Source organism: Sprattus sprattus (assembly GCF_963457725.1).
Source record: "Sprattus sprattus genome assembly, chromosome: 10".
Classification (NCBI taxonomy): domain Eukaryota; kingdom Metazoa; phylum Chordata; class Actinopteri; order Clupeiformes; family Clupeidae; genus Sprattus; species Sprattus sprattus.
Window position 1 is genome coordinate 20217866 of NC_137908.1, and position 19668 is coordinate 20237533.

The 19668-nt window shown below is 41.9% G+C and overlaps 1 protein-coding gene across 1 annotated transcript in view; it reads left to right on the forward strand.

Annotated features, from left to right (window-relative positions):
* rad18 (RAD18 E3 ubiquitin protein ligase) overlaps window positions 1-19668 on the forward strand; it is a gene marked incomplete at its 5' end in the record, with an annotated part of 60933 nt that overhangs the window by 31931 nt on the left and 9334 nt on the right. Inside the window, 2 exons of the mRNA XM_080845805.1 lie at window positions 3003-3147; window positions 13540-13593. Coding sequence (XP_080701931.1) covers window positions 3003-3147; window positions 13540-13564 — 170 coding nt within the window. The 3' untranslated portion in view covers window positions 13565-13593. The remainder of the gene's footprint in view (window positions 1-3002; window positions 3148-13539; window positions 13594-19668) is intronic.

The following is a 19668-nucleotide window of genomic DNA, read 5'->3' on the forward strand; positions in this document are numbered from 1 at the left end:
TAGTTTAGTTGAAATTTGTTTCTTAATTTTCATTTGCACGTTTGCTCATTAAAATGTAGAATGGGTAACTATGCACAACCTCACAACAATCCACCATTGAAAATAAATAAAAACTCCAAACTGAAGGGAGGTAATGCACGGAACAGAAGGCAAACCAATTAAGCCGTCTAGAGGATAATCAGTGCATCATATCAGTGAAGAATTGTAAAGGGAACAGAGAGAGGGGTTAATTACTGTATTGCATTTAGCAGCAGTAGCAGAGTAGTATTAGACCCGGTTAATCATTGGCCAATGCTGTTCAGACGTTAATAGACTATAGGCAGTCTATAAACAACCTGAAACAAATGGTCTGATGGGCTCCTGGCCCAGGGGGGGAAATTTACATATTTTTTAGGGGGCAATTTTTGCCCCCACTGAATGAAATCCAGGGGCATTTCACAAAAAATTGGGGGCACTTTTAGAAACTTGAGAAAAACATTTAAACTTTGTTCAAAATAATAAACACACTTATTTAGGCTTAAAGCAGCAATAAGGAATTCTGTTCCAAAACTTGTACGCTAACTACCTAAAAGGCATGCAAAAACCTTGTAGCCACCACCAACAGCCCAGCTGACACTAATAGAAGCTTGCCATCACACTAACTGGTGTCTTTTTTCAGTATACCTGGCATGTCATGCATGTGAAAGCTTTTCTTCCATTTTTGCAGGGTGTTCCAGCCCGTTACACAGAACTACATAGGGCATATCTTGGATGGCTAGTGGGAAAGACACAGGTCTTGATCTGTCCTTCACATGACCATATGCGATCAAAATTAATTAGAGGATGGTACCAAAACTAGTTGCCTATAGAACCATACCTCAAAAAGTGTCAAATTGTTGCACAGTGTTACTTTAAAGTATATGAACAATTGTCATCAAATGGCAATAATAAGACTATTAGGCATTAGTCTACAAATTCAAAGTGTTTTCTTAGATTTTTTGAACAAAAACCAAACAGACAACGTAAATTAGACAATCATATTCACGTTTATTCTTATTTCTTTGTGGTTATGAGTTGTTATTACTACATTTCATTATTCAACTATTAACAATCGTTTTTTTCTTTCTTTTTTTATAATAATAACACATTATATTTATGGATTTTTGTGTTACCTTTAATCATGTTGTACCTACCATAGTAGGCCTACAGGAAATGCAGTTAAGACTAGTAAGCTAGCTTGCAAGCAAGCCTTTGTAGCTAACGCACTATCAAAGATAGCTAACGTTAGCTAACTAACATTAAACTAGCTTAACCGAACTAAATCATTTCTAAAAGTATTATTACCAGTTATCATTCACCGTAGGCGATGGCGTGTTGCTTGGCGCCTGTTGATGAAAGGCCATGTATTTCTGTATGTTTTCGCAGTCCTTGATGAAGTCAGCAGAAAAATGTGCCTGTGCTGGATTTACAACGACTTGGGCAACTCGTTGTCCATAAGTCCGACATGCCTTGAAAAAAAATCAGGTCTTTTTCTCGTCGTCGTCGTCATCCTCCACCCCAGGCCAATCTAACTTAAATTTTTTGACAGTCGATGGGTGTGTGAACTTTATCTTTTATTACACGGCTCTTCTTAATGCTGTAGAATGCTCCATTCACTTGCTGTAAGTTATTAGCTGACCGTTGCTTTGCAATAATGACCGCTGTCAAGGAAAGTGGCCTTTTTGCCTCTGATTCACGTCTTTCGTAGCACTCCGCAAGTAGTCCGGTAACTTGTCAATGGAGTTTCAGCGGACGGTTGAGCAGCTGTGTTCTAAAGAATGTTTGTTAAACGCTTTTTAATACTAATGGTAACAAATAAATTCTCAAGAAAACACACTGTGTGAAGTAATTTTTTCGTGTTGGCAAGTAGCCGTATAATAAGCGGAATAATGTATAGAACGCTGGTCATTGTCGGGAAAATAAGCCCCTTCAGGGTGAAGCAACACCCCTCCGCTTCGCGTCGGGGTGCTGTTCGCCCTGTCGGGGCTTATTTTACCGACAATGACCTGCGTTCTATACATTATCCCTTACTTAGAACCTGAGATGGTGACAGAGACTGCGCTGATCCTCATTTCTCCTCACTCTCGCAGTCACAGGTCTGATTAGGAAGCGCTCCAAATATTTTTTGTTAGAATGTTCGGTTCTTCACGCAACAATCAGTCAAGGCGAAAATCTAAACATTTAATGGCAACTGACCGGGTCATATAGGCTACGATGTTTGACACGTTCATCAAATTATTATACACAAAATTATGGGGGCATTTTTTTGCCCCCATCCTAGTAATTTTAGGGGCAAAACTATATTTCTTAGGGGCAGTTTTGCCCTTTGCCCTCGTGTATTTCCGACGCTGTCCTGGCCTAATAGATGCTGCATCCTAAGTAGAGGTTTTATTCACCGGTATAAAATAAGAAAATGTAATTGTAGAGGACACAAGCTGTGTTGACAGACGCAACGTGAGTGTAAGAGTTGTCCCAGTCAGCCTAATTTGCCTGGATTCTTTGTGGGTTAACTAGTCTCAAAGTTTGAGATGCAAAGCAAGTCGTTTTTGTCTGAATCAAATTACACAAGATTAAGGACAATGATTAAAATAGTGGTTTTAGTGCTGGGCACAGGTGAATTAGCAGAAGCATTTTGTATTTTGAGGTTTCAGTTGGAGATTGTTTTGTTCCTTTTCAAACATTTTGATTTGCTGTGCAAACCACTTCACTACAAGTGTTTTTAAGGATGTATTGATTCTGCCACAAACTCTTGAGATGTCAAAAAATGTGCGGTCACATTGAGCCAATTAGCTGTGTACCTGTCTCGGTCTAGTTCTTGCTCCAGCCGCATTAGTCATACCCCAAAGGCGCTGTGTGTTTATTGAGCCTGTAATCAAGGTGAAGGCTATTGCGGATTGTTGCGTTCATGAACATGCATTGTTTTGACCGCTAATCCTTAGATTGATTGCCGTCTGACATTTTTATTCCCCCAACAAACACAACAGAAGCAGTGGCAAGCTCCACGGCAAGCCCTTCCCAGCATGGTACGGCCCCGGCTTGTGAGAAGCCAGACTTGGACACAAATCCCTCCTTGCCAGAGGTCAAGTCAAGGTCACCGAGCCCATCCCCAAGTGAGGTGTCTATAAGCAGGTGAGTGTTATCTCTATGCAACCATGCAATACCTCACTGTTTATCAGAAGTATGATGAAACTTTGTGAAATTGTGGTGATTAGGGATTGTTAATTACATCGTGTGGTGTTATTCTTAATGCATTCACTTTGACCGCACACCCAAGCTGCTGAGCGGGTTGTTGGGCTAGTGCATTCTTCCGTGCTGTGGGCAGATGTGGTGGGAGATCTGCCAGAGCTCATACAGGATATTAAAGCCACAAAGCAAGAATAAACATGGACTTGTGCTAAATATCCACACAGCTTACTCGCTTGCAAAATAAACATATACATTTGTCTCCTGCAAACTCCTTCTTAAATGTAAATGCTCAAGCGACCAAATGTGACTTGTGTCAACGTTTTTTTTCCCTCTGGTTATTCTTGTCGAAAATGTGTTTTAAATGTTTTTCGCCTTAATGTGTGCCAGGTGACCTGTAAATGCTGCAGGAATTTGAACATGTTATGCATTTTCTGGTGTAATTGGAAAGCTCTGAGTGATCATGCAAGATTTTCTTTCCTCCCTTATAGAGTGATTAATACCATGCTTTGTTGAATAGTCTTCCGACAGTAGAAACCCCCCAAAACACATTTTGAGAGAGATCGAATGACTGCTCTTCCCTCGACCTTCTTAAACTCCACTTTCATAGATGGTATCTCAGGCAGTGTTGTGTTGATCCCATCTGCTTCTGAGCCGCCTTAAGCTGTACCTGTTCCTCTTCATTTTCGGTTATCTCCGTGTGCTCCTGTTTTTACTGCACTGAGGCCCTGGCCACTCGATTGCACAATGAGTGGAGCGAGGGGCATCTCCTCAGTTGATGAGACTGGCAGCCAATGTATGAAGAGCAGCTGTCCATCAACAACCCCAGGGCCCGCCCTTCCAGCCCACTTCCAGCTTTTCTGATAGATCCTCGCCTTCATCAGCCAGCACTATTGTCTGTCAGTGTCTGTCTGTGTGGTTATATGCGCGTGCACACACACACACACACACACACACACACACACACACACACACACACACACACACACACTCTCTCGCACCTTTGATGGCAGATGAGGGCATTAGTCATGGAGAGTGTGCAGAGACTTGTGCCTTCTCAGTCTGTCACCGCTAATAGTGGGACATTAGGGCGTGAGGGCCTCTCGTACCTCACGCAGATGGTGAGTCATCGCCACCTCATCCCTGGGCTGAGTGTACTGCTGTTCGAGCATGTTAATGTCCTCCACTCTTTGCCACTTCCCATCTTCTCGCCCCCAAAGTGCCTCATAAGGACCTTTTAGTACATTTTTTTCCAGATGGAATAGGGCTATAAGCCTTTGGAAAAGAGTAATTTTTTTGCTTTATGTTTTGGTCTCTTTGAAAAGGCTCTCTCTGTGACGGAAATTAGTTCGGCAGACACAATGCTCCGAAGAGATTTTGATTGCCTTGCATCTACTTAACCGTTGTCTGAGCCTCTGTGATTATTTCCGTATTCACATGGTAATCTAGCTGACCCTTGAAACGTCTGTTCAGGCCTGAGGCGTGGGAGGGTGTGGGGTGGCGTCACGGATCCAGCCTCAAACACGCTTCATTCCAGGCTGTCAAGACGTGGGCTGCTGCCCTGTGATCAGTCACCTGCCGCTATGCTACTGTCCTCTCGTGTCCCGTCCCTCAGACACACTCAGGAGCCATGTGCTGCTTCATGACAGTCTTGTCAGCCATCACTATGAAGTTATTCAGTGCATGAGCGGGCCTAAAGGAGCTGACCGGTGGGGCAACCTTGTGCGTTTCAATTTCCATGGAGAGAGTCAACATTAAGTGGATGGCTTGTGCTTGTGTGGAAGCTGTGCTGAAGCAGCAGGGCTCTCCTGTGAGGATAGCCTTGTTTTCCCTTCTCTTCTCTTATTTGTTGGTTCATAATCAAGGCCAGTATTTTTCTCTTTCTCTCTCTCACCCCGCCTATTTTATATTTTCTGTGCCTGTGATTTTTCTTTTCGTTTGCGAATAAAGTCGCAATAAATTATTAATTTAGTTATTTTTATTATTATTCGTCGAAGTGCGATCAATAAACCCACTGTTCCTTTGTCATTTCTTCTGTGTATTGGAACAACTGGGGTGAGGGGAGAGGAAATACTTTTATGATGTTCAGTGATTGTTCAGCGATTCATTGTTATCACACAACACGAGCTGTGTTTGTTTACATACACAGTCAGAGGTAGATCAAAATGATGCATCTCTAAATTCTGAGATGAGCTTTTAACAGAGCTGAGAAAAATAATGGGATAAGTAAAGCCTCCCATCCTCCTCCACCTCTGTCATACAAGCTCTTTTTTTAGTCTAACCTGCTTGCCCGTAAATCGAATGAGGTGACTCCTCAGTCTAGATGAGGCCAATACTCCTGTTAGGAAGTGGCTCTACTTTGAAGCTTTGCAGGAGATTGTGGGTCAGTGTGGACTCTTGAATATATTCAGAATGTGTGGTGAAGGTGTCAGGTATGTGTGTCCCACCCAGCGTTTCCGTTGTCCGGTAATTGCCGGTCTTTGCCCGGAAAAAAATTGAAATGTCCGAAAATATTAGATCTCACCGATTTGAATTTCCTAAAAATCCCGTCCCCCAAACACAATCTGAATCCTTATATTTAGGCCCATAAAGCAATTGTGCACTGCCCTTATTATGTTTTAAAGGAACAGGCTATTCTGCCGTTTGAAAGTTATTAAACAACACGCATATGCTGCATTTTAAATAAAGCACAAACCGTCGGTTACAAAGAAGGAGCGAACTGAGAGAGAAGGATCAAACATGGCCAAGCAGACTAGCCTTAAAAAGAAAAATTCAGAGGCCAAACGCAACTGATGAGGTTGAACCGTCTGACGAGGATGAACCTGTAATACCTGCAGACTGCCGTGTTGCGTCTGAACACGTTTCATTTCATTCTACTGTCTATGCCTGTGCATGAGAGCGCCAAAGTTGCGTAGAGGCCGAAAACGTTATTGCAGACAGATATAGATTTTGAAAAATTATAGCTCGTAACATATTGAAAAAAGGAACTGAACAAGTTCATTTTTTGGGAGCTGTGAACTCAGTTACAAATTAATTGATTTGATGAATGAATTTGAATTATGAACTATGAACTGAATGTAGAAAGTGAACTTTCCAAACACTGAATACCTGAAGCCCTAGATGTTCGAACAGCTTCACCAGAGAAAAGACAGAAGTCGCGTTTATGTCGGAATGGAGTGACAAGTTCCCTTGGCTTAGGTGCGAGGTAATTGATGATAACAGTAAAATGTTCTGTTAACACTGTGAAAAGGCAGGATGACGCAACAGATTCACAAGAGGGTAGAATAATTTTAGTGACCATGTTGCAGCGCTCAATTTAACGCCACAGCAGGTTGCGATTAAAAGCCACCTATTGACACGCATCAGGCATTTATGTTTTTTTTCTCCATTGTAAACCTGATAATGTAATTATTTAAGCTACGCATGCCGTCAGTTTTCTTCAATAGGCTAATTTAGAAGCAAAAATACCGGCTTTGACCGGCTTAACATTAAAATGGACCGGCAACATTTTTCTCTAGCGGAACCTCTGGTCCCACCGCATGCAGTGAGTCATCCTCAGATGAGGCTTATTGCCCTATTTTTCAATAATTTCCCAGGTAGCATCAAATTCAACAGTGGACCTCAGTAGACATGTTACCTGTACTATTTCAAATGTGGCTTATTTACCTTGATTTAGTTTGTCCTTACAAGCTGTGTGGTGTTTGGGTGACAAGGTCAGATATTTCACACGGAAATGGTTGTTAATGTTCTTGCCATCAAAGAAAAGTTTCAACCGTGTAAGCCATTCATGGCACACTCTTTCGCTAATGACTTTGAAGTGCAGTTGAATGTATTTCATTTTCAATTCTCTGCTCCGAGCATTCTGTGTCCGTAGCTTTCAGCCTTAATAGAGGCCCAGTGACATTGAAGGCTGCTTCAAAGAGGTGCGTGCTAATCCCTAGGGTTTGCCTTGCTGCTTTATTCCCGTTTTGGGACTGGTCTCGTTAGCTTTAAGAAAGATCAGGGCTTGTATGCTATTATACCTGGTGCTGTCAGTCCATGTTCGTCTGTTCAGAGGCCAAATCAGACAATTATCGCTCGTTATTCTCATTTGTTAAGACATAGCCACTGAAAGAATTCTGTTGGGTCCTGGCTTGAGTATTTCAATTAAAGTAGAGAAAAAAAGACCTAATGTAATAGCCATGGATTTGTAATTAACCCCCTTAATCCAAAGTGAAGAAAGACATATTACACACACACACACACACACTGTGAGATAAGCTGGTTTGCGCAGACGTCATGTCTTCGGTTTTTCCTGTTTCATTTACAGAGGGAAGAAAGGTAATTTGGTTGAAGCGGCGCCATCGCCAGAGTAGTGGAGAGGGGTCAGAGGAGAGGGCGTCTCAATCTCCCTCCTCTGGGCTGCTGCAGCCTTCAATCAGTCAGCACAGCAACTCCCAGCGGCTTGTGTCCAGCTTCTCAGCTCCCTCTCTCACTCCAGTGTGTGAGGTGTTGCTTTAGCTCGTGGCTCCACGGGTCTTCGGCTAAGTGCTGCATACATAAATTAAGCAGCCACAGGCGGAGCATGGTAGAGTGAAACCTAACGGTTCTGATGGTAAAACATTGCATATCAAGTTGCAAGTCTCTCTCTAAACCCGACAGTGTCGTACTTTTGCCTAGAAACCTTTGACGATATATAGCTGGCCATTCTTCTCAGCAGTACTCAGTGGTGGTCTCTTCATATAAATGTTGGCTTATAATTTTGATATTGAGGGGGTTTAGTATGTCAATAAATCCAATGTTCTCTTCCATGTGGTGGTGGTGATGATGATGATGATTGTTTTTCCTAATAGTGTTTGCAGCTCTTTGCCTTAGCATTTATCTATGCAACAATTGGCTAATTGCTGAGCAACTTCAGGGGTCACTTGAGACACCTATTGGCATGTACAAATTTAATTACAAGCTGTTAAAGCCTCTAATTTATCTTCAAGTTGAGAATCCATTATGTTGTTTGCTTATTAATAATCAGTAATGGGGAGCAGCCTCAGCATCCCTTGGACAGTAAAATAAAGGCCAACAGACCATTTGTAGGAAATTAGCATACCCAGACGCTATCCCCCATGGTCATGGACAATTTGCTTATGCTCCCAGCGTTGTTTATTAGGAGTTGTCTCTCTGACCCCCAGCCCACCGTGGACCTGTCCCCCATCGTGATAGTTTTCTAATTATGCCAAGTACATACTTGCTGGGTGCAAACACAGGTCTCTCCTGGGACATGTTGCATTATTCAGTTTTTTAAGCCATTCTTATTTGAGCTAAGTATGTCTAACTCTAAAAAGGACCAGCTTTTTTCCAGCTTCACTCTGTCATAAAAGCCATGGTCAACTCCAGGCCTATATAAGGCAAAAATAAGCAGAGAGCTTTGCAGCATGTGTTACCTTATGTTGTCTTTCTCCCCCAGTTTCTTTCCATTTGTTTGTGCCATCAATCTCAATTTCACTACCTATTTTTGCTCGATGAACTGGTTTCCCCTCGTCATACTCCTGCACTATTACTGCCTTTTACTTCTCTCCTCTTGTTTTTCTGTCTTTCATGGAAATTTGATTCATATTTGTTGATATGAACAAATAGTCCAGGCATTCTCCCAAAGTGTGGAGCAACCTCACACAATTTGCAACAAAAATACATGTTGTCAATTTGATCTGAAGGAGACAAAATAATTCCTTTTGTAATCGTATACAGGAAAACGTTTTTGAAAATTGTCTAAATGTGATACCAACAAATAACGCCTTTTTAGGCACATGTCTGATCTGACCATGTTGTATATTTTCCTTGAAGCAAAACAAAAGAAGGCACTCCCAAAGTGTAATAATGTTGTAATATAAGCCCTACCCACTCTATTAATAATATTATTATTATTATTAGTGTGCTTGCCCGAAGGGAAGCACAGTATTGTTATCGTCAAGTTTTCTTTATTTATTTATTCTCCCCGTTTTTATTGCAGCTAACTACTCCTCGCCCGATTGAGATAGAGACGCCATTCAAACACCAAAACGTCCGGCCCGATCCGGTGCAACCTGCTATGACTTTTCGTGGCGGTACTCCCTTGCCATTCCTTTTTTATTCCTCTTTTTCATCACCTTTTTCTCTCATTGACTAACATGGTGGAAGGTTAAGCCATTGTGACGTCACCCACTCTGAGATAGGAGAAGGCCAAGCTCTCTTTAATGCCATAAAAATCATGCTAATCGAAAACCACCATCAAGGGTTTATACCTCTTAAATGCCATAAAAATCATGTAAATCGAAAACCACCATTAAGCTTTATATCATGATACAGTAGTAGTAATTGCTAGCGAGTTGTTACAGTTCACAAACCCACAGCCAGTTGAAAAGGCCCGACAACAGTCACCAAAGAAAACCTAGATATACTATTGATACAATCGTGAATAGAGTGATGATAGCTAGCGAGCTATTTAGCCTTCACCCAGGCTCAGGTTTAATTTTGCTAGGTATCTCCGATATCGACGCAGAGACACAGTGTGAAAAAGGATGGAAAACTTACTAGGAAAAGTGGTTCGGGAACTACGTGTGCAGTAGTTGCTTAACAACTCAAGAAAACACCTGAACGAGTGGTTAGATAGAGAGATACCACGCTATGCTTTAATAAAACTCACGTTTAACGAGACACCAACAGAGGCACAACCGACAAGTCTTACCATTGAAGATCTTTGACGTTCGTTCTGAAACTACATACAGCCATCCAGGTTAATCATGTCGTTGTGGAGAACGAGAGTTGCATCAATCATATTTCATTAAAACTTCACACTTCTACATTGGACATATCCACCAGCCTAATTAGAATCTGAATCTGCATTGTCTACTGAGCAGAAATATCTCCATACAGTAGATTTCCCTTCGTTTAGTATCATTTTAAACTTTCCAGATGACTGTATTGCCCCCGCTCGTCAAGTGATACGTGTCCAAAAACAAGGCTCCTTTGTCTGGATAGCCAGAGTTAGCATAACTGCCATTGAAATCCAATGGTAATGCTACCTAGCTAGGTATGCTAACTGTCGGTATCCATCATTAACTCGTTAATCGTTAACCATCATGTCACTGGCTTTAATTTAAGAATGGCATGTTAGTAGTACATTTAGTAGTACATTTAATATTAGTACACTTGATTCATTACTGCTGATGTGTTACTTATATATGTTACTTATTAGCAGCTAGCTACCTAGCCACTATGTGTTCCAGTGTGTTTTCAGTTAGTGTTAGCGGCAAGCTAGCTGCTGTAATACTTGAGTTGAGCTTCAGTTAAGACGCTGCGTACTGTACTTCATCATCACATTCGATTATTTATTACAAACAAATTCGAATTCAGCTGTAGGCATGAGATCTGTATCTTGGAGACTAATTGCATCCACAATTTAAGTACTGCAAGCTAGATAACTATGCAGTTGACACAACACAGGAGGTCCCTGGGCCTGAGAAGGGAAGGAGTTTAATGTGGCTATAATATGGAATTTTAAATGTGCCTAAAACTAGACTAAATTGTAATGAGTTTTCGAAAACTAGACTGAAACTAAGAAGGATAACTATGACTAAATGTGACTAAAACTATTATGCATTTTTGTCTTAAGACTGAATCTAAACATAGCTGCCAAAATGAACACTGAGATAGGGGACCCCTTAATCTGCAATTCATGGTTGCTAGCTCTAATCAGATGTACTACCTAGGCTTATAAGAGAAGACTAACTTTTTATGCCAACGAACACCAATAACTAGAACTAATTTGACAGACTATAAACCAATATGATACACGTGCTCTCTATCTATACAGTAAAAGTGTTGCTTACGTTAGATACTAGACCTACAGTCTAACTCTAAGTGCATTAAGTCTAACAAGCTATATCTTACAATACACTTTAAGTAAAGCTGACTATGTAACCGCATTCATTCCAATATTGTTGCAGAGATGTTTTCTTTTTACCAAGATAACAATTTCAACAATTCACTTAGCTCAGTAAGTCAGTATAACGAAACTCTGGAACTATTATGACCATGATACCTGAAATGTTTGTGCTTAGTAAATATGCAAGTTTCATAATACAGAGAGACAATAAATATATTTACATTTGAAGCACAGACAAGATTTATTGCATCCGCAACCAATACAAAATCAAAACAAGCCCAAGTCTCCTTCAACAAATACCGCACAATTCAGGTGCACTCATTGATTAACACGACCTTTGGAGGAATAATTACACCCCATAAGAGATAATGTCACTTGGAGCCTATTTTAAGACTTCTCCAAGCTAAATGTAACACACTAGACCCTTTCACAATAAACAAGCAAACAAACAAACAAAAACAGAACAACAAAGATACCCTCATATGTCTAAACGTCAGTGGAGCCAAATTATAATGGTTGAGCTTGGTTGCTTGCTAAAATATATTGGTTGAAAACAAAAAGGTGTATTCAGTGTCACTGCAGACGGTTACACTGGAAGGCTGGCAGATTCATCCTACAACCTGCATTCAACGTTGTACTGAACACAGAAAACACAGTACTATACAGATTTTGTTCTCAGATATCAGTCTGTGAGGCCCCTCAACAACATATGCGCACTCGGCCACTGCACTGCAGAGCAAGCACACTCTCGCAGTTCGTTCACGAAACGCATTCTAGTTATTATTGTTATTATGAGAGCTATTGTTGGGTCACACGCCTTTTATAAAGAGCCTCTGATAAATAAACATAATTTTAAAAACACTTTGTGAACATTTATAAATTCATTTGTAGATTTGAGGAAAAATAAACCCCAAATCTGTATGTGTATCAGAAATTGCAAATGGGTCCTCTGGTGGTCCTGATGCACCACCATGTCTTTCTTTTCTGATTTCCGCTGTGAGTGTTGTAGCTGATCTCTCTCTAGTAGTACCCTTAAGCATTTGATCATTTCTGAACTCTTGACTTCTTCCCTCTTTCTCATTCCTTCCTCCTGTGCACACATGCTTGTGTTTCTCACTCCGAGTGGGAGGCTTTGCTATCGTTGCAGCCTGCCTAGCTGTGCTCTGCTCTCCTCTACAGCTGTGTGATTTGCACAGTGGGAGGCTGAACAGTGACCTGAGCTGACCAACACACAGCACAGTGTCGCAGCATGACTCTCCCTGCCTATTCAGGAAACCAGCAAAGATCAGTCATACACTTAACGACCCCAGAGAAGATCAAACATCTCCATTCTCCCTAAGAGCATTTGCCCCCTGTAACCTTGGGAGCGAAATGGAACTCTCTCTGTTTTTGGGTCATTGACTGCCACTGTTGCCCAAAGATGTCTGTCAAGATGTGACAAAGATTCTTTTAACTTTTTGATTCATTTGTACCAAAGCCCCCTGTAACCTTTATAGCGAAACGGAACTTTCTCTGTTCTTGGGTCATATAGAGCTTCTACTCTGCCTTCTCTCTGTCCCTCAGCTGCTGCTGTTGTCCATCTCCTTCAGGGGGTAAAGGGTTTAGCTACTGTCGTCATCCTCCTCCTCGTGAAAATCTCCCATTCAGCCCCTTTTTCTGCAGGCTGCAGTGACGAATAGCCCCCAATTGCTACAGCGTCTGCACCACAATTCCTGCATTCTGGGTTCTTGGCTCACTGCTTGGCTTGGTCTCCCAGTCCACCCCTATCCCTTCCCATCCCTTCAAACACACATACGCTCCGCACACCACAGACGCTCGAGTCATCCCCAGCCTCCTGCTGTCATTGCACGGGTCCAGATCTTGCTGTGAGAATCGTTACATCCATTTACTTGCTTGCCCTTACTCCTTTTTTCCCCTGAAAAAGCTGTGCTTCCTGTAAAACATTTCTATTGATAGGGCATACATCTCCATAATCCACATTTTTAGTGCGTATCTGGAGGCAAGACATCAGTGAGCCCTGACCTCTGAAAAGGACGCATATTATCTCCCACTGGTTGCGTGGCTGCTTCGGGGTTTGTGATCATGTTGGCATATGAGATGAGGCCACGTGCAGACAAAGGCGGGGGAAAATGTCCGCTGCTACTCGTGGCCGGACATGGCCTTTTAGTAGGCGAGCTGTGTGACGAAAGTAGCTCCTGCGGTCAGATAAGATTATCATCTCTGCTGCGAGCAGCCGGTGACTAAGTCCAGCATGTGTTGCTGCTGCAACGGCCCATCCCTCTGATCTTCCTTAGAGGGTGACTAACCATTTATCTCTGGTGTGGGGTGTGGAAGCAAGGGGATTGTGTTTTTTTGTGTGGACATAGTGGACTTGTTATTATAACACCATATTTATGGAAACTGTTATTAAAGTTTGTTTTTCTCTTTTTTTCCCCCTCTAGCTCAATTTCTGACGTGTTTAGCTGACAGTCAGGGGCAGCGGACAGGGTTTATTGGTGAGTACATTTCTAAAAGTTAATTTGAGAGTTCTTGTTGTAGATCATGATCTGCTGCCTTCTTAACTTTATATGGTGGAAGTACACATCTCGGTTTGCACATTTCAGTATGCACATGTTTTTGTACTTCTCATCTGATACAGGTTTCTAAACCCTTTCATGTCTGTTGCATCGTCTGTGAAGCCAAGACATTTAAGATCAGTTTTGTCTGGAATCTCTAATCCAATCTTTGCACCACATTATCACACCAACGCGATAATAGCATTGCCATAAACTTCAACCTCCAGGTGTCCGGGGGTCAATTCAGGCACTTTTGTGGTTCTGACATGCTGTGATATTTTTGAAAATGTAAGCAACTTTAAAAAGAAATTCCAAAGACAATAACACATATAATAATAGTGTCATATGGAGCTATAACTACTGAGTAACTATCTGTGGAGAAACTGGATGAGTAATGAGGATGGGTACACACAGGCTTACGTTTTTTTAGTTGTAAGTGCACACATGTTTAGACTAGGCTCTGGATTATTTTAGCATCATACTGGCTAGAAAATGTTAGCTTTGTCAAATATTTTAGCCTATCTTCTCCATTTGCCTAGCTTTTAGACTGAACAAGGTGTATTAGGACAGGCATTATCAGCTCTGAAACGCCAATGGCTTAAGATAATGTTAGACAAAAGTTGTTTTTTCTCTCTCTTAAGTGATGCACAGCCTGCACTCTTATTTTCTAATTTTCTGATTGACACTTACTTTACAAAATTACTGTGGGACGCATTGTTATTCCTGACTGATGGGCCATTATCTTTGACTTGTGACTACCTCCCCCCACATATCCGATGGAGGTGGACCTTCAAAAGAAGCAGTGTTAACTTAGAAGTTTAGTAACCAGAGTACATACAACTGATGAATGCTTTAATGGAGCTATCTGTAGTTCTGAAACCAAGCATTTCAAATTCAAAGTATTTGAGTTGTCTCCCTCCCACCCCTCCTCCCCAGACTGAAAGCTCCCGCGGATTGCCAGGTTGAGGACACTGAACCTACATGAACAAGTGCAAGATTAGCTCAGCATTAAACTTTGACAATGGCAAGCAACGACGAGTCTTACACTTCCTACACTATAAGTAGATCAGCCTTTAAATACGTTTGCAGTGTTTCTATTATATGCAAATTATAAACCAGCTCATATGATTTGTTTTAATACTCTGTCAGTATTCGCTCAATGCATGGCTAGGGTCCGTGTACTTTGCAGCCAACAGATTTTCGTTTTGAAATGAGAGAACCAAAATCGGGAATCGAGCTGTTTTCCCATTACCATTTGGAAATTGGAGAACAAAAATCAGAAAACAACCCATTTTCAGTTTTTTGTTTTGATAATAGAAAAAGTTAAAAGAAAAAACGACCCGTTATCTGTTTATTGGATGTGCTTAAACAATGAAATCAGAAATTAAAATATTTAAAATCTTTCTCAATTTTGCGTCGATTTTTGTGTTGTGATCCGGAAGTTGCTTCCACGAGCTTGACAGTCACATTCAGGATGTCAGCAGAGGGTGCGCTGCTATTTTTTCAGTGTGGAACGCTAATGTAGCGACCTGTTGTGTTGATGTGTTCATGTTTATTGTGATAACTGAGTGCCTGTGTCCTTGCTCTCTGTCAGCCGCGGCAGCTCATGTGCGGGGGGCTGGCAGAGTAGCTGGGGGGCGGGGATAATATAACGTGTTTGTTGTTGTTGAGCCTATTTGTGCTCGCGGTTCTGCGATAAGCAGTCACAGTGATTCACGTGTCAGTAGCCGGTGTTATAACCATAGACTTATATATATATATGCTATATATATAGAGAGATATCTATATGGTTATAACGGCCTTGGTGTTGAGCAATACAGTAATCATTCAGTACAAGTCTCTCTGCGCAGTGACTGAGATCGCTACGTACAATTCAAGTTGGCTATAGGGCATAAGTCCCTGACAACCCCCTGCTCACACCACCTCCGCACATTCCTCTCAGAAAAAAACCTGTGTCATTCCAAACTGGGTAGGCCTACATAACGCAGCGGCGATATCTCCACAAGCCATTCAATTTATTCTGTTTTCTGCAATAAAAACTGCATATTTGTTTACGTGCAACTCATGGATGTCTGACTTCAAATCAAATACTCCGCCAACTACTAACCCGGAGCCACGCAAAATTGAGGAAGAAGATTTCCGAATAGTATTTTAATTCCCGATTTCTATGTTTAGGCACATCAAAGAAAATCAGATAACGGGTCATTTTTTCGTTTTCCGTTTTGCTATTATCAAGACAAGAAACGGGAAATATGTAATTTCACGATTTTAGTTTTCCTATTTCTTAATGATAATCGGATGACAGCTCGTTTCCCGATTTTGGTTTTCTCATCTCAAAACGAAAATCCGTTGGCCGCAAAGTACACGGACCGGCTAGCTATATTAAAATAGGCTACAAACTGGAGTTGGAGTTAGGTTACCCGTTTCCAGGACCCGATACTGATAACATATTGCTCAGTTGATGGCAAATGACAGACGATGTATAAATCATTTCACATCTGTTTCGGAGTATTAGCCAACTGTTCTTCCCTGTAGCAGCCCGATGTAGATCTCCATTATGAAGTGCCCTCACCACTGAGGGCTGGACAGGTGCTGCTGATTCGAGAGGCAGAGGGTGAAGAGGATGAGCTAGAGAGAAGAGGAGAAGAGAGGTGCAGGTCCTAGTGGTACAAGAAGTAGATGATCTAGAGTCAGAGGAAGGCCGAGAGAAGAGAGAGTGCAGGTCCTGCATTGAGTCAAGTTAACATTACTGAAATCTGTGAGGTCAGTAGTTTGAAATCCTTGAAAAACCACGAGCCATCCACACCGCCCACACATACACAAACAAGTCAACATGTGCAAGCATATTGTTACATTTGCGAGGCATTTCATAAACAGGCCTGGTTCACTTCACTGAGAAAAGAAGTTGATCAGTAATTCTGAATATTGAAACTTTGTCTATAGACTATACAGCACACGGACCACAGAGAATAAATGTGAGTACTTGAGATTACTTTTAATGCTCATCCCTACTATTAACCATGATAAATTCATTAAGGTTGGCCAACCTTACCTGAAGCTCAATGTTTACCTGTTCAGGAGAAAATGAGTCAGCTTGGCATCTGTCTTACAATCCTTATGGGCTCTTAGCTGTTTCCATCTTTCAAATGCAATTTCTACCCATATTTTACTTTGTCTTTTCGTCATGCAGCTTTTTAGAAGGATATCAAAGACGTTGTGTTGGTTGAGAGATCATGTTCATTTTATGATTCAGTATAGTAAATGTATAATATACTGGTCCTTTGTACACTAGTGTAAGCTACACAAAGGTATTCAATGTTCAGCACATCTGAAAATGGGTTTTTAAATGTACAGTTGATTTAACCAAAAAGATATTTAAAAAAGCCCAGTACTGCTCTCATAATAATGTTGCTGAGGTTGTGCTTATTTTAGATAAACACAGGAACATTTTTAAAATCCCTTGTGCTATTGGTTGGGGTCTTCCAACAGTGGGCAATCAACTCACTGTCACATGCAAGTGCTCATACTCACCAACCTAACCTAGCCAATACAACAACTTCCCAATGATAGATCTTAAGCATTAAGATTAAGATGCAACCTCAACACACAACTGACTGGTGACAGCTGCAAAGTGCGCCACATTATGTACCCGGGATCACTCCTTCACCGTACAATATGCACAGCCTGTAGCCCACAACTGCTAAACACAACAACACCCATAGCCATAGAGCCATAGAACCTGAGCAGCAGGATACAACACCAAAGCTGCCTTTGTGAGCATGTCGCTGGGGTTTTTAAACAGGCATATTCATTAATAGCATATGGAGCACTTTGGGATCAATGTTTTTAGATGGAGAACAAAAATATTAAAATGTCGGCACGTCAGACTCCCTCAAAGGTGCCTGACCAACATCAGACTCTGGTTAAACAGTGTTTGCAGAAGCTTTCCAGATCTTCTTTGTGGCAAACCACCCCACATATCCAGATGCCTTAAATTAAGAAGCCAGAAATAACACCCCTTCTGTTCTCAGTGTATAAATATGGATTCCCCCCCCCACCACCACCTTCCATCAAATTTGATTCCGTTGACAATGCGATAAGATTGCAACTTAATGTTAACATTAGGTCTGCAGTCCAGCCTCACTGTAGATACCCAGATGCCTGATATCCGTTTTGATGGCCTGGGTTCAGTCAGCGTCTGGGCCGTGATTGGTTGGTGCCCTTGTGTGACCATTCATTGTGAGGACAACTCTGCCTCATCTTGTGCTCTTCACAGATGGAGGCAGACTGGGCACAGATAGCAGAGCGCCTTCTGCACTCTCAGAAGTATGGAAGTGGATGTGATGGTTGAGATGAATATGTGCAGTCTATCCGCAGTCTATCCGCAGTCTATCCACCCCTGCTTAAACTTACCTGCCACGTATAGACACATGCTTGTTCTCTCCAATGAACGTACACACACACACACACACACACACACACATATACATACAAACGTAAACACCATAAGTCAACACACCTACCCACTGGGCTGCCCTGGGTTTCTCTCCAGACCTCCTGTGGATGCTTTTGAAGTTCAGAGAAGGTTGTAATTCATGTTCAGGCTCTGGAGCAAAAATGTATGAGCACAGCAGGGCTTCTGGGATGCAACACTCACAGCACTCTCTCTCTCTTTGTCAGCTTTACTCTCTCTCTCTCTCTCTGCTGTCCAAAGCAGACCCTGGGCCTCAGTACATCTCTCAGCACAGACATGCTGAGATGGCCTCACCGGTCCCCAAATGGCATTCCCACATGTATAGGATTCACTTTCCCCCCGACCACAAACCCTCTAGCGTGGGACCCCATGACATCATGGGATATCCCTGATGGATGATTCTCCATCCTCTGTTAGTTCAGTCTACGATATCCATCAACGCTGTTTTCCAGAGAGTCTGCCAGACACGGGCTCCTCCTGAATTTGGGGAGATCTTTGGGGAGAATTGTGACCGCAGCAGTTGCATCAGTAGGTGCAAAAGACTATCTGTTTACTCTAATTGCAGCATATGCTCTTGCTCAAGAGCAAGAAGCGGTGTTATGTGATGGTCGGTCTCAACCTCAGGTGGACGTGCTCAGTAACACAGCTCATCAGTCTCCAAAGCCTTTTGAAATCCTTTGCATACATTGCATTTGTATTTATTCTCACCTCCTACTAAACGTGTGGGGAGGGTACGCAGGGCAGTTGTCCAGACTCCATGCGATCTCACGGAATGGAATGGAATGGATTGAAGAACACACACACACACACACACACACACACACAAATGCACTCGCCTTGACAGCTTACATGGTGCCCCAGACCCTCACCAGACGGATAAAGCTCACCCATATTACATCCACTGTTTGTTATCCCAAGGCACCACTGGTTCTCCCATGGAGGAGCAGTGACTATGAGGAGGTCCTTGTTTAAAATATATGCTCTCCCCTCAGTGCACATGATCATTTTTCATGTGACTTCCTCTGAAGGACGGGCATTTTATGGGACCCCATAAGCTGGCTTCATGGCTCCCGGGCCACCACGGCTATGCCTTTCATCTTTATTATGCGGGCATGAGTGCCGGTGCTCCTGCAGCTCCTCTGATCATGAAGGATGCTGGCCACATACTCCTCCTTTCAGCATGCATAACATGAAATGCAGGGCTTCTCCTTTATCTCCCTTGGCCAGATTTGTATGTTGTATTCCTTTTTTAATTTTCTTTTTCTTGGGGAGGTCTGTAAAACTAGCTTTTTTGTTGGCTGTTAGACTTTCATTTTTTCTTTTTGCGTTAAACCATTTTTCAAATGATTATTAAAAAATGATACCGGTGCTCTTTAAATAAAATTAAAATTAAAATAATGAACATTTACATTGACATTTAGTCATTTAGCAGACGCTTTTGTCCAAAGCAACGCACAAAGGAGAGCAGTCAAGCTACGAGCAATAGAGACCTAGTGTAACAATAAATACTATTTTACATAAGAAATAGATAAAAAGTGCAG